The sequence below is a fragment of the Helianthus annuus genome, chromosome 16 (assembly GCF_002127325.2).
Source record: "Helianthus annuus cultivar XRQ/B chromosome 16, HanXRQr2.0-SUNRISE, whole genome shotgun sequence".
Classification (NCBI taxonomy): domain Eukaryota; kingdom Viridiplantae; phylum Streptophyta; class Magnoliopsida; order Asterales; family Asteraceae; genus Helianthus; species Helianthus annuus.
Window position 1 is genome coordinate 91,312,371 of NC_035448.2, and position 22,506 is coordinate 91,334,876.

Here is a 22,506-nt window from a genome sequence, read left to right on the forward strand (position 1 = left end):
AATGTCACCGCGTTTGTTTGCCTTTTTCATGCATTTCGTACCTTTTGTACGATAAGACACTTTGTGCGTGAACTTAACCCTATTAATATATTATTAAAATATGTTTATTAAATAATTTTTTTTAATAAAAGTAGCCGTTCAACAAAAAAATTAAATAACTTTTTTCAGAACATAAAAAGCTTATATATCTATGAAAGAAAAATATACATTTCATCTGTTTTGATCATAATCTATTATTATTATTATTATTATAGCTGTAAAAGTTTTGAAGCTGACAACTCCATAATTTGTCAACCAAAAATCTCGTGTATGCAAAAGTGACATAACACCCGCATGCACGCACGCACCTACCTATAAATCAAACACTGCCAAAGTGACCCCTGTTCATTCTCATTTTTTTGTCGATCGATCGATCTCATCAGATTTACCATTTTTTATAATATATTTTTGTTTTTCAGGGTTTAAAGATGTGTTCTATCGGTGTTTGGGGCGATTACGCAAGGGTGGAGCTTTGGAAGAAACGCGCTCGTGTATACGTTGAGAAAACTAAGAGATTTCTTGTATCGTTGTGTCGGGAAATCTGGAAAGCGGGTCGAGATGATCCACGAAAGGCAGTTCATTCAATCAAAGTCGGGTTATCACTATCGTTGGTGTCTTTGTTATATCTTTTAGAGCCATTGTTCAAAGGGGTAGGGGCCAACGCCATATGGGCTGTCATGACCGTTGTTGTCGTTCTAGAGTTCACTGCTGGTAAAACTCACTTTTTCTTGGGCTACTAAATTTTCATGGTTTTTTCTTCGGCTCCTAAATTTTGATTGTTTTCTGAGAGGGCATACCCAAGTGTTGAGCACCGGGGTCAAATAACAAGAACAATTTAATTTTAGTATTCAATATTTGTTTTTGCTATGTATTATACAACGATTGATGGTTGACCGCGATTTGGAACATATATATTTAAAAAGTGAGATATAACAAAAAGATTTATATTATTTAGTTTTAGACAAAAGATCAAATACAAATAAAGTTAACATACAAAACGTATGAACTGAAAGTTTTGCTAAAAAAACGCTGTGATATTTTCGTAATTATCAAAGTTACTCTACTAATGATCCTGTAGAGTAATTTTGATATTTGTAGAGTAATTTTATAAAATGTTCTTATAGAGTAATTTTGATCTTGTAAAATTACTCTACAAGTGTATCAAAATTACTTTACAAGTAAATCAAAATTACTCTTCAAGTTTATCAAACAATATACAATTTAAAATTAGGTAAATTACTCTACGAAAACATTTTACAAAATTGTTTTACAAGATCAAAATTACTCTACAGTATCATTTGTAGAGTAATTTTGATAATTACCCTACAAGCAGATAATTACAAAAATGTCACCGCGTGTTTTTGTTCTTTTCATGCTATTCGTACGTTTAGTACGTTAAAGTTATTTGTACGGGAAAGGGAAAGAAGTATTTGAGTAGGATTTTGTATGGTTAATAATAATTTGTATTTGTAGAGTCAAGCTTTATTTATAATAAACAAAAAGAGTGGTGTTGGTTGGAAGCAAATTTTGTGTTGGTGTTGTTGGGCAACAGCAAGCATATAACTCATTTTCATAGACTGATTATATAAATAAAAAATGTTTATGACAGGGGCAACTTTATGTAAAGGATTGAATCGAGGTCTGGGAACATTGTTGGCGGGATCTTTGGCCTTCTTATTTGAGTTTATTGCTAGAGAAAGTGGGAAGGTCTTTTATGCCGTTTTCATAGGAACTTTCGTTTTCCTCGTCGGTAAGCAATTTCTTTCAAAAATGAGATATTATCACTAGGCTGGCTGGCTGGCTGATTATAAACAAACAGGGGCATTTTTCGATCCGAAAATTTCATAACAGTGTTCTGGATTTTGTGTTAGCATTGAAGTTGCTCTAAGAAATAAATAGACTTCACCTTCCTTAATAGTTGGTGACATCACATTGAAGTCGCTATATATAGCGACCTCAAGAGACAATGCCAGGCCTTGGTGAATGAATTCATTCTTCTCAAACAACTAGTGAGGGATTTTATACAAAATGTTTCATATTAATTATATCTTCAGTTTAGTTTTATCAACTCCATGACTGACATATAAACCCTAGCTAGCTAATCTTAAGCAGCGATTAACCTGTAAACAACCTACCTATTCTTAATTAAAAAATAATAATAATCATCATTTTTTTGCAGGTGCCATGAGTACATACCTGAGGTTTTTTCCCAAAGTAAAGAAAAACTATGATTATGGTATTGTTATATTCCTCTTGACATTCAATCTGATTACTATATCAAGTTACCGAGTCGAAGATGTACTAAAGTTAGCACGTGAGCGTCTCTACACTATGGCAATTGGTTCCGGCGTTTGCATCCTCATGAGCCTTTTCATTTTCCCGATTTGGTCCGGAGAAGATCTTCATACGTTTTCGGTTTCCAAAATCGAAGGTTTGGCGAAATCAATGGAAGGTATTTGAATGTTTAATTTATTTAATGATTTGAAATAAAATGTTACATACATACAGAAATAACATTTGCATGCAATGCAATGCAGCCTGTGTGGATGAATACTTTAGTGATAGGGAAGCCGATGTGGGAAAAGATAAATCGATGGAAGACCCTATTTATGAGAATTACAAGGCTGTTTTGGACTCTAAATCAACAGATGAAACCCTAGTACGTACGCTACGCTCGTTTTATATGATGTTTTGTGACTGGCATAATATCTGTCACTGATAAATCAATCAAGCCCTGGCCAACTATAACACAAAGACAAGAGATGACTCCCTCTTTTCTTATAAACCAAAGCACACTACAGGGACCCTATTTATTTATTTTTTTTTATTTATAACAAACCAATCCTATTTATTTAGACTAACTAATACACCTATTAAATGAACCAGATAATTAAATCACACTTATCATCCTAACCACTTATTTAAAATGAAACTAAACAATTAAACGACTCAAAGGCTCATAATCTTCTTTTTAGCCATGAATATCAAGATTCCTGGCTGGCTTAGTGTGGGTAATATTTATGTGGAAGATGACATGACGATGATATCCTTTATTAAAATTTCTCTAATTTGTAGTGCTACATGATTTCATTTTTAGGCGTTGTATGCGAGTTGGGAGCCACGACACACGTGGCACTGTAATCCATTCCCATGGCAACAATATGTTAGATTAGGAGCGGTTCTGCGTCATTTTGGATACACAGTTGTCGCTCTACACGGTTGTTTACAAACTGAAATTCAGGTATTCAGTTTTTATCACTTATATATTTAAAACAATAACATCACTAATGAACTCTCCATAACACTACAAAACAAAGTGATTGAGACAACATTAGAATCCTCAAGTATATTACATCAAGTGTTACTACTACATTGCATTTAGTAACATTGGTAATGACCGAATCCTACAGCTAAGCTACTTTGGGACGGTTGATAGTCGAAAAATATATATACTAGCTAGCATGGAATATGATTGTTTTTTTTTTTTTTGCAGACTCCAAAGTCGGTTCGATTGCTGTTCAAAGATCCGTGCACTCGCCTAGCAACCGAAGTATCAAAAGCCTTAACGGAATTGGCCAACAGTATACGAAACCATCGCCAATGTTCACCGGAAATACTCTCAGATCACCTCCACCAAGCTCTACAAGACCTTGACACCGCCTTGAAATCCCAACCGCGTCTCTTTCTTGGGGGAAATGGCTCTAACCCAGCCAACATGCTAGCCTTGGTGGCCCTATCAAAACCCGAAAAGCAGTTATCCAGTGTAAAAACAGAAGCATCAGCATTGTCTGAGTGGAGATCAAAACGGGTTTCCAAGCAATCGATAGAGGCCGAGAGGAGGTCGTTGAGACCCACATTAAGCAAGATTGCAATCACGAGCTTAGAATTCTCAGAGGCGTTGCCCTTCGCCGCCTTCGCTGCCTTGCTGGTGGAGGCTGTGGCCAAACTTGATCTTGTGATTGAAGAAGTTGAAGAACTGGGTAGGATTGCTTGTTTTAAAGAGTTTGAATTAGTTGGTGACGGTGTGATCCTGAATGTTGAAGACAAATCTAAAATAGATGTTAATTTGCCTAGCAATACTTCAGAGTAATTTTAACGTTCTCTTTTATTATTTGTTAATATTAATTAGGTGTTGGTTGACACTCATTTTATACATACGATTAGGTTCCCACTTATTTATTTTTCATATCATTTGATTTATGCATCAACTTTAATTCAATCCTTCTATTGTAGTTTTTGTTTGGTCGACCCGGTTGGGGTCGGCTGCGTTGTTAATGAAGTTTTGTTTTTTAAAAAAAAAAACTTTAATTCAATCCATATAACACCATTTGTTCTTACATGAATGAAATTGATACTATCTCACTCATCATCATCATCATTATCATCATCATCATCATCATAGTCAGTATATCACACCAATAGTAAAGATAAGGTAGAGTCTGAGAAGGGTGAGATATAGACAGCCTTACCTCTACCCTGTAGGAATAGAGAGGCTGCTTCCAATGAGACCCCCGGCTCGATAGTAGTTTTGCATCAAGCCTTATTGATAAGGCATATAACACTCAGCAATTGAGACAAACGCCGATTAGTGCATGTATCCCTTGTCTTTCGGCTATCAACGCCACCACATGATGCATGATTAATCATCCCCTCTTTTAACGTTATTTTCACGAAATTAGTAAAATAACGTAAAAATTAGTGCACTTTCACTTCCCCCCACCCCCCGAGCGCCCACACATATATAAATTATATGAGCATACTGCAAGCGGGGCATATTGATACTCTCTCACTATATATAAAAATTTCCACGTATCAGGCCTAGTATCTCTATATCAAGAGGGAAAGATATCTTCGATTCAAAGCAGTCTTAATAATTATGATGTGACGTTTTTGTTATCACGAAGTTGTACGTAAACGGCATTAAAAACTCATACGAAACCGATGCCCTGCTACACCTTTCGGTATATGTCAATGGTGTCTCAAAGAGGATAAACATGCATTCTGACTAAAGAAACACCAAACTAATCTGGTGATTAGTTTGTGAATTGTGCCTTGACAAATAAAGGTTAATCTTCTTTCGTCTCGTCTAAACAGCTGTGAAGATCCTGCAAAACAATCAACACGCCGTAAGCTCGTTACAAGGAGGAGAATAGTGGGTTCTCCTTGTAACCACCCTCCAACATTAGAATAAGTATCGGTTTTGAGGATAATAGTGTGTGTATTAAGTCAGAGGGTAAGATAGCAATCCTTAAAACTGGAGGTTAAGTTCCCTACTTATAACCGAGGTGGTTTGTGAAGGAGATTGGCTGATGGGCCTTGGGCCTGTAGACGACAACAAGGAATATCCATTATGTCCCCTCTGCCAAGACCGTTAGTGATTCCAGACGAGAGGGTAGCTGGCGCACGCTGAATGGATCCACGTGTCCTAACATTTGTCCTTGTTGTCTGCTTTGTCATCAGCAGCTAAGTGGAGATCGTGGATGTGACGCCCTGCTTCTTCGTACTTTCCATAATTAGAAGGTCTTGTTTGTATTTCTATTTTTGGAAGTCCTGTGTCCTTGTAATCGTATTTCATTTCGAGCCAATATAAATCCGAGACTTTGATCGTAATGAAATGAATCTTTTATACATCGTTTATACATGTTTATACATTGATACGTGCATTCGTTTGATACATGATTCGTAATTCACATAAACGTAAATTTAAATCATAAACAACTAGGTTATATTCGTAATTCTTAATAGTTCCATGCAAACAAAACATTTGGTTATTCAATTTTGAGACTTATACACATTCAACACTTCATTACTTGTTACATATGCTTGTTACATCATTTCAACACTTCATTCGTTCTTACAACACCGAATCCATGTTCAATTACTTGATTAAACTCTCACTTCAGGTTTGATTATGTATGTTAGGACATGATACTTGACACATATACAATTGATACACCTTAAATACATAAAATACACAACGATTAATCATCTAATATGTTACATATACTTGTCACTTACAATCATGTTACATACTTATATATCACACTTTTGTTTAGTTAAATCGCGTTTTATTTCATGTTATACCTTGTTACAAGTTAGGGGAACATTGTTACATATTAATTACATAACTTAATCAGCAAAAATTACACATTTTAATGTTTAGAAAAATAAATATAAAGGAAATATAGGGCTGAATTCAGCACCTAAAACAGCCCCCTTAGGCTGAGTTTTTTTTTGGCTTGTTTCAATGATTGATCCTTCTAAACACTTCCAAAGCCCAACCCAATGAAACCCTAATCCATCCCCTATATAACCCAAGCCTCCACCAAGCAATTTTCACTTTCTAAACACTCTGGGTGAATAGACACACAAAACCGTAGCTGATGTCACACCCTGTCTTTTGCGGAAGCGTATGATGTGTGACTGGTTTAATATCATTGCACTCAATTGTAATAAATAACTACATGATCAAAACGACGTTCATCCATTCATAAAATTTATGTATTACAAACATTGTTTATTCAAGTTTTTAAAACACAACCTTGGACTAGGTTACAAACCAACAAAAGTGGATGACATCTAAACTTCTAGTTACGACACCTGCGTCCAAGATCCATCCTGTTACCTGGAATACATGTAATTTTGGAAAACATCAACAAAAAGTTGAGCGAGTTCTTGCGTCTTGTTTATGTAATGTAATTCTTGTAAATCATTGAGAGACTCCTTTGTAAACAGGTATGAAAAGCGTGTATGAACATGAATGTTTTTCAAGGACTTTAAGGCATGTGAGGACATAGGGAGCACTCGTTATGGCTCATAGGGAGCACTCGAAATGGCTCATACCCTTGTCGATTTTCCTCAACTGTGTGGATTAACATCGACAGTGTCAATTTACCTTGATTGTGTCGATTACCCTCGACTGTGTCGATTAACCTCGACTGGGACTCCGAAGCACTACTAGGTACTAGTTGTGACCATAAGTGGGGTTCGGCCGTACCCGTTAGATCTAACCCTCGTCCCTAATTATGTATTCACATCTTGGTACTAGTTTTCACCAAGAATTTATGGCATTTTAATATTAAGTCTAAGCTCACATGATCTAGTATTTCATAGGCGTTTCATACCGTTTAAGCATTTGTAACATGTATTTCACCCCCGAGAGTTATAAAACCAAAAACAGTTAAAGAAAAGGGGGAGCATGAACTCACTGTTTTGCGTCTTCAGTACTCGTAACTCAAATCTCGTCAGCAAATATGACTACCTATAATGTGCTACGGTCTATTAGACGAGCGGGTCATGCCTTGTCTTAGTATTCATGTTTTGAGTTACGGTTTCTTTATGTCTTTACATCATCCAGAGTTATAATACTTTTCATGTATTTGTTTTCGCGTCTTTCCCAAGGATGGGAGTATTTCATACATATATTCTCGTATTCTTGTATTTGTAGTTTCCAAAATAATATATTTTCACTTAGAAAATATACATAGACTTGTTTTGTCCAAAAATAATGTATCGCCAAGAAAATATATATTTTTCTTCAAAAATCATATATCTTCTAAATATTCTAAGAAAATATATTTTTACTTCCAAAAGTAATATATGTCCTCTTTGTCGAAAATATGATATACTTTGTAATAATAAAAATCATACTTTCGTTTCTTTTGTGTCCAAAATAATATTTGCCAAAAATATATTGTAACGGTACTTCTCGGAATATTTCGTAAGTTACGTTATTGCGTTCGGTTTCACAATATCAAGTGTGTAACTTATATATTTCATTCCATGTAATTTTTGGTATTATTTTGGTGTTGTAAATTATTGGTATTTGTGAGTTATATTATTTTCCCTCAAATAATATAACTACTTCACATGATCACACACAATGTCTTTAATGTAAATATATATTCTAAATACATATTTACCCATTTTTATTTGTGAAAACCAACCTCCATTACTTGTATTTTTGTTACAAAAATCTATGGCAAAATTTATATGGAAAACTCATGATTAAAATACACTTGTAAATATTTGTTTGAAAATATTTTTCTAAGTGTTTATATATTTAGAAAATTCTGCCATAGTTTCCCCTAAAAATGGAGGTTTCCATGCTTTCAAGCATATCATTTTCTTTTGTAAAATCATCACCAATCATCAACAAATCATTCAATACTTACAATATGCCAAAAATATGAAATTTACACTATGTCATGAACTTGAAACTTTGTAAAAATTTGTAGTAACTTACTAGTGTACTTAGTAAGTTTAGTTACCCTTTAAAGTGTGGTTATTTATTTGAAAATATCATTCTTGAAGAATTTAGATCCTCATAACTTGTGAAGTGATTTTCTAAAAATGTTTCTTCTTGAGCTTTTCTTGTTAAATATATTTTTCTACACTTGATTAACCACTAAAAACATGGTTAGTTTCTTTAAAAATCATGATCTTGTAAATCTTGTAAATAACTTTGTTCTCTTGAAAATATTATCTTTGAAATCCTTTATTTTCAAGACTTATAACATGTATCACAAATCATTATACACTAAAACTAGTTTATTTTCAAGTTCATGTTTAACATAAAGGATGATCATTATGATTTCTTCAAGATCTATCCTTATACTTGCTAGATCACGTGTTTAATCACCATCTAGCAAGCTTCATATGGTGATCTACACCATACACACAAGAAATCAACAAACAAGTTCAATACATACACTAGAACAACTTGATCTTCATGTTTTAGAGCTTTATGATAATGTTCATCTTTATGTTTTCTTGAGATTCTTAGTTTACCAAGTTACTTCATACTTTAACCACTAAAATTATGAGTGAAAACAAGATCAAAGAGGCTTACTACTAGCACTATGGCTAGGGAAGAACAAGTATGAAGATGATGAAGAAGTAGAGTGGATAAAAGCTCCTAGATGAGGTCCTTCCACTTCCAATGCTTCCAAGCCTCCTAAATATGCTTAAGACACCTTGTAGTAGGCTTGAATCTTGAAGGAATGGATTGAATATGGGGAGGTTAGAAGAGGGTGTTTGGGCCGTGAGTTTAGGGAAAGGAGAAGAGTGGTTTGTGAGTTTTCATATGTTAGAATGTAAATGACCAAGAACTTGTAGTTTTTATAAACAACTTCAACATTAAGGATGGCATATGGTAGCAGAATTCAGCTTTCTTTCTGCGAATACAGCTTTCTTTCACAATTCAATCAAAAGCAAGAACCATCGTAGCAGAATTGAGATAGTCAAGGATGTTAATGGGACGCAACATGAGGGGATAGATGCTGCAAAAGCGCTTCTAGACCACTATGAAAACTTTCTTGGTCGGAAAGATAATAATCTGTTGAATACTTCCCCTGAGTTATTTGTTAATAAGCTGAATCCTGACAAAGCTCAGTTGATGGTGAGGGAGGTTTCGAATGAAGAAATCAAGAATGCTATGTTTGACATTGGGGACAATAAGGCTCCGGGTCCGGATGGATTCTCGTCTGTCTTCTTTAAAAAAAGCATGGAATATTGTAGGGAGTGATGTTTGTCTTGTGGTTCGGGAATTTTTCAGGAATGGCAAACTCTTAAAAGAGGTAAACCATACTATCATTGCATTAATCCCTAAAAAGTCCACTCCGGAATATGTCACGGACTATAGACCAATTTCTTGCTGCAATACAATTTACAAGTGTTTGAGTAAAATCATTACTAACAGAATCAAGCAAGGTTTGCATGAGCTAGTTAGCATCAACCAATCGGCGTTTATCCCGGGAAGACGAATTTCTGATAACATTATGCTTACACAAGAACTGATGTATAATTACCACAGAAATACGGGTCCTCCTAGATGTGCTTTTAAAATTGATATTTAGAAGGCATATGACACAGTTGACTGGAGTTTTTTGAGACGAATCATCACAGGGTTCGATTTCCATGATCGTATGGTCGAATGGATTATGAAGTGTATCTCATCCACAACGTTCTCATTGAGCATAAACGGTAACCTGCATGGGTTCTTCAAAGGTGAGAGGGGGCTTCGACAAGGCGACCCGATGTCGCCTTACTTGTTTACTCTTGTTATGGAAGTTCTCACTCTTCGGTTAGATCACATGGTAGCCACATCGCTGAATTTTCCGTTTCATAATAAGTGTGATAAACAACGAATTGTGAGCTTATGTTTTGCTGATGACCTGTTTATGTTTGCGAGAGGTGAAGTTAAATCGGTCAAGCTGGTGCTAGATGCGCTTGCAAGCTTTAAGAACATGTCAGGTTTAGTTCCGAGTATCCCTAAAAGCACGGTTTACTTTGCTAACGTGAGCAATCAGGTAAAGCAAAGAATTCTTGAGCTTGTGTCGTTTAAGGAAGGATACCTTCCAGTTAAGTATCTTGGCGTCCCCCTTATAACTTCACGGTTATTGTATAAAGACTGCCAAATTCTCGTTGAAAAAATGGAAAATAGAATCACGTTTTGGGGAAATAAGTTTCTTTCATTCGCGGGAAGACTCCAACTAATCAGATCTGTCCTATCGTCTATGCATGTCTATTGGGCATCCGTCTTCATCCTGCCAAAGCGTATCACAAAGGAGCTCGAAAGGAAAATGAAAGACTTTCTTTGGAGAAGCGGATCAGTAGGGAAAGGCAAGCCAAAGGTCGCGTGGAAAACTATATGTCGGCCTAGGGAAGAAGGGGGTTTGGGGATCAAGCGGGTTAATGACGTTAACAAGGCGTTGATGACTTATCATGTGTGGAGCCTTTTAACTAATCGAGAGTCGCTTTGGGTCAAGTGGATTCACATATACAAACTGAAACAAAGATGTTTTTGGGATGTTCCGGTTAAGCAAGGTAACACGTGGGGGTGGAGGAAAATCTTAAAGCTTAGACCGCTAATTCGTGAGCATATGTGGTCAAAGATAGGGGACGGCATGGCGACTTATGCTTGGTATGATAAATGGTCTCATGGGGAGCCAATTGGGAACTATATTACGCCGAGAATGATTCAACAAGCGGGGTTTCACATTAATACAAAGCTAGCGGAAGTGGTGAATGATGGTCAATGGGTATGGCCGGAGACTTGGTTAGACACATACCCGGCTCTGGCTAATGTGCAGGTACCGAACTTAACGCCAAATAAAAAAGATACTATTGCCTGGATTGATGGTAATGGTAAGGAAACAACCTACTCGTCCAAGAATGTTTGGGATACACTTCGATCGAGTGGCCCGAATGTAAATTGGCATAGAGCTGTTTGGTTTTCTCAGTGCATTCCGTGTCATGCTTTCCTCATGTGGTTAGTGATTGGAAACAAGCTCAAGACTCAAGATAGGTTGAAGCATTGGGAAGTTGGTGGTCCTATTAACCTTCGGCTGATGTGTTGTCCTTTGTGTCAGTATGGTATTGATTCTCATCCACATTTATTCTTTGAATGCCCCTATTCGAATCAAGTTTGGATGATAGTTAAACCCATGGGAGCTATGCAACATCTATCGGATAAATGGGAGGATATTTTCCAGCATCTTGTTAATACATCGGGATCAAAATTGGCAAAGCATGTGATTGGTAGGATTTTGGTAGCGGCGACTGTTCATCAGGTTTGGATAGAAAGAAACTCCAGGTTGTTTGCGAATACTAAACGATCAGCTAAACAAGTTGCGGACGCTATTAATTCTTCGGTCCGATTGAAGCTGGTAACTCTGAAGTTCAAGGATTCGAGACTAGTGGACAAAATTCTAAGAGAGTGGAAGCTGCCCAAAGGGCTTGTCATTTACGATCATATCGGCTAAAGTGTTTAGCTTAGAGGACTTCTCAGATTAGCTTCGTTTAGGTGCTAGTCTGTTTTGTTTGGTGTTTTGCTTTGGTTCGTGTTTTTTTAGTGGTTGTGTTTTCTTGGTTGTGCATATTCCCGGCATGTCGGGTATATGAATTGGTAGGCGCTTATGTCTATCACTTGTACTTCTTTGGTTTTTTATTGTGATATAAAATTTACCAGGGTGAAAACCTTTACCCAAAAATTAAGGATGGCATATGGTATCTTGTGTGGGTTTATTCTCGAACATGATCTAATAAAATATTGTAAACAAATATTATGTGGGACCCATGTCCCCTAACCATCCAACATGGGGGGGGGGGGGTAAAGTGTAGCTTTTAATGGTTAGTTACTTGATTTAGTTAGGATTCAATGGTGCTAGTTAGGTATTTTATGTATTTAATATTTATTAGATGTGTTATGATGTTCGGTGACCATAACTAGCTTTATAACACTAAAACAATGCTTCTAGCAATATTTTGGTGTTCCGGGTAATGTCCGGTTGTTCGGTTAGATACCGGTTTGTTAAAGTGTTAAACTATTCCGTTTAGCGTTCATTAAGTACCCTTTTGTGATCCTTTTAATTCCCGACACTAAGGAAAGCATACAAGACCAATAAACCACTTTTCTGCATTATATTTTGGAGTTTAAATGCTGAAAATAGCTGAATTTTGGTTATTTTTTGCAGAATTCTGCACTTTTAATGTGTTTTAGGCACTTTCCGGCACTTTGTCTATCACTTAAGCATGCAGTTTTGTGGTCCTTACTTCCCTACACACTATACTAGTGTAAGACGTCATCTCTAGCTCATACAGGGCCTTGAAATATTGTCTGTCTATGTACTGAACGTCGTCAGCATTTTTTTGTTTGTCTGGTAATGGTGCCAATTCTGTTCTGTGTAACATTTGAACTATCTCGTGTTGCATGTAGCAACGAATAAAGTCTTGTAATGTGAAATGCCATTGTATGTATATAACAGTAATCAAAAATTCATTTCTCTTGTAAACTAGATCATGCACAATTATTTAAGCACAAATTACTGTTCAATTAGTGTACGAAATGTACGGAAAAGTGACGGTTGTCACAATCTCCCCCTGTTAAAAGAATTTCGTCCCGAAATTCAAGCGATGCCATCGGTCGCAGGGGAGTTGTGAGTGAAATGTGGTCACTTATGTTTAAACTTTGTCTTCATGTTCCCATGTACTCTGGGTCATGTTATGAATTCTATTGTACTCAAGAAAATCAATTATGTCTTTTCTGTGTCTTGTGGACTCTTGGTCCGTCACCTTAACAGGTTCTATAGTATTGTGGACTCTTGGTCCGAAACCTTAACAGGTTTTATAGTAATTTTTTGTTTTGTCATTGACGTGAATCTTATTTGTGGGAACTATGACTGTTCCTTGAGTTAGACTCATTTAAAGACACGTAGAATGTGTCACGATCACTACTGATCTTTTTCTGGAAGTTTCATCTTGTGAACAATGGTTCCGATCCCTACATCGGGGTCCAACCTTTATGTTTTCCAAATCACACCATGCCTTCTCTAGGCGAGGCTCTCATTAAAGCCATACTTCTTGTTTCAAATTCCTACGATTTCCGCTGCTCATCGGCGCAATCTTTCTGTATTCTGCGGGCTGCCTTGATATGTTCACATATCTAAACGGTTTGCCTCTAGTTTTTCCTGAGCCAACTCGGGCCAGTAGATTGTTTATTCCCGGTCTCTGATCAACACGACGGGGATCGACTTATTATGTTCCATCTAAAGCTTCACACGAAGCGGTTTAGACGGCGGTGTGATAATTACTGTTGTGGGAAAACTCTACTAAGGGCAAGTGAGTGTTCCAACTTTTTATCAAAGTTTATCACACATGCACGTATCGTGTTCATACAGTCTGCATCGTTCAGTAGCTTAGTCCATCTATGTTAATATTCAAGTTTTTACGATCAACGGTGTGCTACAACCCTTGTGTTCAGTAAAGGTCGTGCAGTGTTTTCTTACAAGTAATGTTGTCAAATTCGCGGCGCGCAATCACTGTATCTAGATCATGGTTTCTTATTATGATTCTTTAATCAATGTGGCGCGTATGCAATGTCGTGATCTCGTTGTATCGATGTGCAATCGAGACTTTGTCGAGGAGCGTTACATAAATGCAACTCTATCTCCTTAGCTCTTGGTTGCAGGGTTGGCATAGTTTTCGTTCTTATCCACCATGTATCTTAGAGTTCTCACTTCGCGAATTCGAAATCCGTTTTTCGTCATCATAGCACATAACTATTCTTTTCTCTAAGAGTTGCAAGGTAAATTGCAGCTGTTGTTTACGACCTTCCTTGGTCGTTGACCATATAAGAATGTAGTCAATAAGTATAATCATGATTTATCCAGGTATGGCTTACACGTTCGATTCATGAGGTCCATGAATATTGTCGATGCATGTGTTAAGCCAAATGGTACGACAAGGAACTCGTAACGCTCGAAGCGAGTTCTAAAGTCGTTTTAGGGATATTTCCTTCTTGTATTCACAATGGAGGACATCTTGTCCTCAAGTTGATCTTTGAGTGGTATCTATAACCTGACGATTTGTCTGTTCATGTTATCAGTCCTTGGCAAAGGGTACCAAACCTTGATATCCAGTTCTCTGGAATTTATGCAAAATGGAAACTGTCAACTTTCTCCTCATGTCCTTAAGCAAGGACGCCATGTCCTTAATTTCCTTCTTTCTAGCAGCTCTTGCAGTTATATCGGAAGCTCATGCTTCGCGGACGGAGCTAGTCGGTAAGTCGTCATTGGGCATTGGTGCTACTCCTGGCACGAGGTTTATCTTAAACTCCTCTTGACGCTGCGGAGGGGCGTTCCTGGCAAGTCTTCAGAAAAGGCTTCTGAAACTTCTTCCATAACGGGGATGTTCTCGGGCTCTATACTTAGATATCCAATCTATGCTGACTATCATATTATGACTTCTCAACTCAATGGTAACAGAAGGTTCCGACCTTCTGAGTCCCTAAATACAATCCTTAATTGCTTCGTCTGCTTAAACTAGCCTTTTATATGCCCATTTCTAAAGAATACGAGATGACTATTTTACTCGAAACTAGGCCAAGCAGTTTCTTAAGTGCTAAGCATGCAAGGTTAAAGTTGATGCCATTATTAATCAAAATAGATGCATAAGGTTGGTTAATAGGGAACGTACCCGTAACCACATCTGGATCCTGGCGTGTCTCACGAGTTTCGATCGTGAAAACCCTTCCTTGCTTGTTTCTTCCTAGGGCAATCTTTCCTAAAGTGCCCTGCTTCACCACATTTGTAGCAACCTGGTACTCTCTTATTCCTTCCATCTGGGTCCTTCGCCCAACAGGCGTCCTTGCTATGCCCTTCTTTTCCACACTTTCCGCACTTAGGCCTCAGACATTGACCTTCATGGTGGAAATTGCATTTCCCGCACCTCGGCTTAGTCCCGAGTAACCTTTACCACCGGCCTTATTAGTGGCTCCAACAGTTTTCCTGCCATGCGGCGGATTCACTTTCTTTCTTTTGTTTGTTTTAGAGCTCCCATAGTTGACTTGGGTGCTTATCTTTAAGTTTGAAGACTTCCTCTTCTTGTTGCCTAATGACTCCACATGAGTCTCTTTCTTGTTATCCTCAGATTCCGAAAATTTCCCCATGCGTAGAGCTTCTTCAGTAAGAGTGACACTCAAATCGATAGCTTCTTCGATGGTCGAGGGTTTTGAGGAAGTAACCATGCTCCTGATCTAAGGTGCAAGTCCCCAGATGAATTGTTCAACCCTCTTGAATTCCGGTTCGACTAAGTAGGGGACGACTCTAGACATGTCGTGAAATCGCTGGACATATTCAGGAATCTTCGGTCCGTCCATTTTCAAATTCCAGAACTCCACCTCAAGCTTCTGGATTTTAGCTCTAGAACAGTATTTCTTTTCCATCATTTCCTTGAGCTCGTCCCAGCTAAGTGCATAAGCAGCATCTGCACCAAGGGTTTGAACCTGAAGGTTCCACCAGGAGAGTGCGCCATCAAAAAATAACCCTGAGATAAAGGTAACCCTCTGCTGGGGTGAACAGTTACTCATTCTTAGCACGGCGTCAGTCTTTTCTGCCCAACATACAAATGCAACGGCACCTCCTGTGCCATCAAAATTCAGTGGCTTGAAGTCCAGAAATTGTTTATAGGTGCAGCTAGTTGGAGGGTTATTTCCGGTAGTGCCACCGCTGTGTTTGGAGTTGTCACACCCTGGCTTTTGCGGAAGCGTGGGTTTATTTGGTGTAACTTCTTAATACCATCGCAACAACCACAACAATGCTATATGATAAAAATACGTGATGTTCATCCATTAGGATAGTTTAAAGAAAAGCATAACATATTGTCTTTAAAAATACCAACCACTGAATACGTTATAAACCATGACTTGTTTTTAAATTGAGTTCATAAGACTCAACGAAAGACTACCAACAACACAAGGATTTGAGACATGCAACCCGTCCAGGAAGGAGTCACACTTCCCAAACCTATGACCCTGGATGACATCCTTATTTAATACGCAGCTTGTCTAACATGCATCACTCGCCAGATCCAATTAATTCCCTGAAATACATGTAGTTTAAAAGTCAACGAAAAGTTGAGCGAGTTCATGTGTATGTGAGTCTGTATAAACCTTTGATATGTGTCTGTATGTATGAAAACCCTGGTATGTAGCAATTAAGGAAAAATAAAAGAGATCACCAATGGGTTGCAAATCCATTGATATGTGTGAAACGGTGCAGGAAGTACTCAAACCTAGCAAATTTGTTACCGGGCCTCCGGCTGTAAGACACAGTCATCTCTATGGGCCTCCCTGGCCTCATGGGTGTGGCCTCGCTATACCCAAATAGATCTATCACTCATGTCCCTCGGTCCTACGACGAGGATTAATGGCCTTAAGTGTTGTACCCACCTTTCACATGATCTAAGCGTCTAAACCCTCCTTAAGCTAACCATACCAATTATAAAAGCGTCTGTAATAAATATTACAAGTATTTCACCCCCGAAGTATAAAACTGAAAATAGTTAAAGGAAAAAGGGGGACATGAACTCACAGTAGTGCGTCTTGAATCGAATCTCAAACTCTGTCCGCTACATGACAACCTACAACGTACTAATGTCTATTAGACGGACGGGCCGTGCCTTGGCTTAGAGTTTAGTATTTTATGTCACGTTTCTTATATTGTTTCGTGCGATTATTATTTGTCAAAATATTTAATATTTTAACTTAGTCATGTGTCATGTTGGGATATTTGTTCGTTCAATGTTCTAGTAAACTGATGTCTAGTAAATATTTACTAAGTGTTGGTTTTTCGGAAAATTTCGCCATGGTCTCCTTTGTAAATGGAGGTGTCCATGCTTAATAGCATATCATTTTCTTTTACATATATCCAGTAGATCATTTTCCAACAATCATCCCGACTTTTAGACATACCAAGCATTACTTACGTTATTTCAGCTTCATTACCCAAAACTGGACTGTTTTCGAGGATTTTTATAAAATAGTTAACCTTCTCCAAAAATTCTCAAATTTTTACAGAATGTCATATATGATGCAAATTTTATTGTGTAAAAATTTCGGGGTCCAGTTCGTTACCAATATTTAATAGAAATTCATTTACCCGACTGCAATCAGATTTGCTACTTTCTGATTGCAGTTTACAGAATAATTCAGTAAAAATTATTTGTAAGTCTGATCGACGAAATTCCAGTTGGAGGATCATCGAGACAACGGTGACCACCTACTGTAAAAATTCCATGAGTTGATTCTACTCAGGTTTCACGTTATGACTCCGAATACAACACACTTTTTCTGCAGTAAAAACTCAGCTTAAGCTGCTGTCCAAAAACAGTCCTTTAAAAATTGTAAACGTCCTCGAAAAATTACGATTCCAGTGCCATTTGTTCGGTTTTTCAAAAATACATAATTTAGGCTTCAGAAAATTAGTTTTTCGATTTAAAACGGTCCAGTTACAGCCTGTTGAAGTTGGCTGTAAATATCAATCCGCATGCTTTTTACAATGTAAAAGTTACTAAAAACGCGTCAACGATTGTTCTAACAACGGGTTTACCGAGAAATCAATGATCAAACAACATGCATACTTATACCAACATAATCCAACCAGATTTTATCATTATATAAGTTTGTGTTTAGGTTCCTTATTCACTTTCTCTTTGTGTTCTTATTTTAAGCTTCAAACAACAATGTTTCGAACAATCAACGTAGAAATGATTCGTAAGCTAGATCGAAGACTTACTACTAGCACAAGGGCTAGGGATGAACTTGTGAACAAGAAATGATGGTGAAAGAGGTGTGAGAATGCAGGTGGTGATGCTTCTTCAAGGCTCTAATGCTCCAAACTCCACAAGGCTTCTTTCTAACACTTGTTTTAGACTTAAAAATGGATCAAAGGAGTTTGAAGTGATGGTGATGGATTCAGATGTGGGCAGCTGAAAATGAGAGGGAGAGGAGTGAGGTGAGAGAGTAAATGATGGTGGTGGTGATATAGAGGGCCTTGGGAACTCACAAGCCACCCTAACCAACCTAGAGAAATGATTAGCTAGGTTTCTTGGCCAATCATAATTAAGAAGATAAAAATAAAATTGAAACAAAATATTTAGTAATGATGGGGCCGAAATTTGGTAGGGGGGTAATTTGTAAAATTTGATAGTTAGTAGGTAAATAATTAGGAGGTTACGGGTATTTTCTAGAATAGTGGGTGTATGTCATGTTTCTATAGTGTGTGGGGATTTTTCTGACCGTGATTACTTAAGAATAATAAAATAATGTTTCTGACAAAATTTTGGTGTCCCGAGTAATGTCTGGTTGTTCGGTTACGTATCGTTCTGTTAAAGCGTTTAATTGTACCGCATAGTGTCTTTTATGCATCTTTTCGTAACGAATTTTAATTCCAACACTTAGGGAAGTGTTCAGGACCATTTAGTCAATTCTCTGTATAATACGAGTGTGTTAAAAGCTGAATCGTTACTAAAATGCATAATTCTGTACTTTAAAATGAGTCTTAGGCACTTTCGGCACTCAAACCATCACCTAGTGACACACTCTTATGGTCCTCACTTCCCTACACTCCATACTGGTGTAGTACTTTGTCTCTGGCCCATACTGGCCTAAAAATAGTGTCTGTCTATGTGCTGGCATTGTCAGCACGCGTCTGAGTTATCCGCTCATTGTGCTAGCTGTGCTTTGTGCATCAGGTTTGTCACTAAGAGTCTGTTTGAATAAATGGAGTGACTGTATGTATATAACATAAATCAGTAAGCAACTTAAAGTGTCAGTTGTAATCAAGCACAGTCATTAAGCACATAATTAGAGTTAATTAATTTGTACAGTACCTGTAATTGTGTGGGTTGTCACATTCTCCCCCCGTTAAGAAAATTTTGTCCCGAAATTTTAAGTTCTACTTCTAGTTGAAGGGGTCTTGGGGAATAAATGTGGGTACTTGGCCTTCATACGATCCTCACGTTCCCACGTGAATTCTGGGCCGTGTCGCGCATTCCATCGAACTTTGACGAGTTTGACACTACTCCGGCGTGTCTTGTTAACCTTCCAATCCGTAACCTCAACCGGTTCTTCAACAAAGTGGAGTGTGTCATCGATATGAACCTCGTCAGCAGGAATGACAACTGTCTCTTGAGTTGGACTCTTTTTCAGGTTCGATACGTGGAATGTATCATGAACACCGTTAAGTTCAGCAGGTAAGTCCAGTTTGTATGCTATAAGCCCAATCCTTTGCAGGATCTTGAACGGGCCAATGTAACGCGGATTCAACTTCCCACGCTTTCCAAAGCGTGCCACACCCTTCCAGGGTGAAACCTTTAACAAAACCATATCTCCAACTTGAAACTCTAAAGGTTTCCTCCTTTGGTTTGCATAGCCTTTCTGTCTGTCGCGAGCTGCCTTGATGCGCTCTTAAATTTGAAAGATCTTGTCTGTTGTCTCTTGAATTATTTCGGGGCCAACCAGCTGTCTATCACCCGCATCAGCCCAGCATAGCGGTGATCGACACTTGCGTCCGTAAAGAGCTTCGAATGGTGCCGCTCCAATGCTTGTGTGGTAGCTGTTGTTGTACGAAAATTCGACCAATGGCAAGTGATTGTCCCAGCTACCACCCAGGTCCATTACACATGCTCTCAGCATATCTTCCAATGTTTGAATTGTTCTTTCACTCTGGCCATCCGTTTGTGGGTGAAACGCGGTACTCAGATTTAATTGAGAACCAAATGCTTCTTGGAAGGACTGCCAAATCCTTGACACAAAACGTCCATCTCTATCAGAGATAATCGAGAGAGGCACTCCATGGCGCGCAACAATCTCCCTCATGTATATTTCAGCAAGTTTACTCGTGTTGTCCTTCTCCTTGATTGGCAGGAAGTACGCAGACTTTGTTAGACGGTCTACTATTACCCAAATTGTATCATGACCCTTGGGCGTCTTTGGCAATTTCGTTATGAAATCCATGGAAATCTGTTCCCATTTCCATTTGGGTATTTCAGGTTGCTGTAGAAGACCTAAAGGCTTTTGGTACTCGGCTTTAACCTTGGCGCAAGTTAAACATTTGCCAACATATACTGCAACGTCGCCTTTCATCCTAAGCTACCAATAGAAATCCTTAAGATCTTGGTACATTTTATCCGCTCCTGGATGAATCGAGTATCGTGACTTGTGAGCCTCATTGAATATAACCTTTCTCAATCCTCCAAACAGAGGAACCCAATTTCGATTCATGAAACACAAGGTTCCTTCCCTGTTTGGTACCAACTGCTTCTCCATCCCACGGAGGTACTCATTCTCGATATTTCTTTCTTTGAGAGCTTCCTTTTGCGCAGCACGAATGCGCAATGAGAGGTCTGTCTAGAAAATCATTTCTAAAGCCCTAACCCTTATGGGCTTAATCCTTTCCTTTCGACTTAGGGCTTCAGCGACCACATTCGCCTTCCCTGGATGATACTTGATTTCACAGTCGTAATCGTTCAACAGCTCAACCCAACGTCTCTGTCTCATGTTAAGTTCTTTTTGATCAAAAATGTGCTGTAAGCTCTTGTGATCAGTAAAGATTGTACATCTTGTGCCATACAAATAGTATCGGCAGATCTTCAATGCGAACACCACAGCGCCTAACTCCAAGTCATGCGTGGTGTAGTTTTTCTCATGAACCTTCAGCTGGCGAGATGCATATGCTATGACCTTCTGTCGCTGCATCAACACGCAGTCTAAACCCTGACGCGAGGCATCACAATATACCACGAAGTCGTCCGTGCCTTCGGGCAGAGCTAAAATTGGTGCGTCACAAAGTTTGTTTTTTAACAACTGAAACGCTTCTTCTTGCTTGTCGCTCCAATCAAACTTCTTGTCTTTCTGTGTGAGTACGGTCAGAGGTTGAGCGATTTTAGAAAAATCCTCAATGAACCTTCGATAATACCCAGCCAACCCTAAGAATTGCCGAATCTCGGTTGGCGTTTTCGGAGACTCCCAATTCTTGATCGCCTCGATCTTTGTGGGATCCATATGGATTCCATTTCCATTAACCACATGTCCAAGAAACTGGACTTCATGTAACCAAAACTCACATTTCGAGAACTTAGCGTACAACATCTCCTTTTTAAGTAGCTCTAAAATAGCTCTTATGTGTTGCTCGTGTTCTTCCTTCGTCTCCGAGTAGATCAAAATATCTTCAATGAATACGATTACGAACTTGTCGAGGTACGGCTTGCAGACTCTGTTCATCAAGTCCATGAAAACTGCTGGAGCGTTTGTTAACCCAAACGGCATAACCAGGAACTCGTAGTGTCCATATCGAGTTCTAAAGGCAGTCTTGGGAATACTTTCCTCTTGTATCCTCAGTTGATGGTAACCTGATCGTAGATCGATCTTTGAGTAGAAACTTGAACCTTGTAGTTGATCGAACAGGTCATCGATCCTTGGCAAAGGATATCTATTCTTGACAGTCAACTTGTTAAGCTCGCGGTAGTCTATACACATACGAAAACTACCATCCTTTTTCTTAACAAACAAAACTGGAGCTCCCCAAGGTGAAAAGCTTGGTCTGATGAATCCCTTGTCTAACAGCTCTTGGAGTTGTGTTGACAGCTCTTGCATCTCTGAAGGTGCTAGTCGATAAGGTGCCTTCCCAACTCGACTGGCAGTAGGTCTAGAGTAAATTCGTGCCCTCCCAGTTCTATTATGCATCCCCTGATGACTTCGCCCGTTTCAACTAGTTTCCCATTCGCCAATTCGATCGAGTACAGAACATCTAGCTTACTAGCAGTTAACCCAAGCATATTCTTAAATTCTAATGATACAAAGCTATAATCGGCACCAGTATCAAACAGAACAGACGCATAGCGTTGATTTATAGGGAACATACCAGTGACAACATTCGGGTCCTGGCGTGCTTCCCTAGCTCCAATGTTGAATACCCTTCCACGAGCTTGGTTGAGCTTAGGGCATTCCTTTTTAAAGTGTCCGACTTCTCCGCAGTTGAAACATCCCGTACCTAGCATGTTACCATTACCACCTTGAGCATTGTTTGCTCCCCGATTCCAAGTTTGATTTCCAACATTTCCCCGATTCCCACTTCCACCATTGCGGTTCCCATTTCCGCTTCCACCGCGATTGTTGTTACCAAAACC

The 22,506-nt window shown here is 38.4% G+C and overlaps 1 protein-coding gene across 1 annotated transcript; it reads left to right on the plus strand.

The window, feature by feature from the left end:
* The first annotated feature begins 381 nt into the window (after positions 1–381).
* LOC110937534 (aluminum-activated malate transporter 12) lies at positions 382–4,214 on the plus strand. The gene is made up of 6 exons (XM_022179964.2): positions 382–750; positions 1,649–1,789; positions 2,219–2,491; positions 2,577–2,698; positions 3,137–3,280; positions 3,533–4,214. Exons 1-6 carry the CDS (start codon positions 468–470, stop codon positions 4,127–4,129), a joined length of 1,560 nt encoding a protein of 519 aa, XP_022035656.1. The 5' UTR covers positions 382–467; the 3' UTR covers positions 4,130–4,214.
* The last annotated feature ends 18,292 nt before the right edge of the window (positions 4,215–22,506 follow it).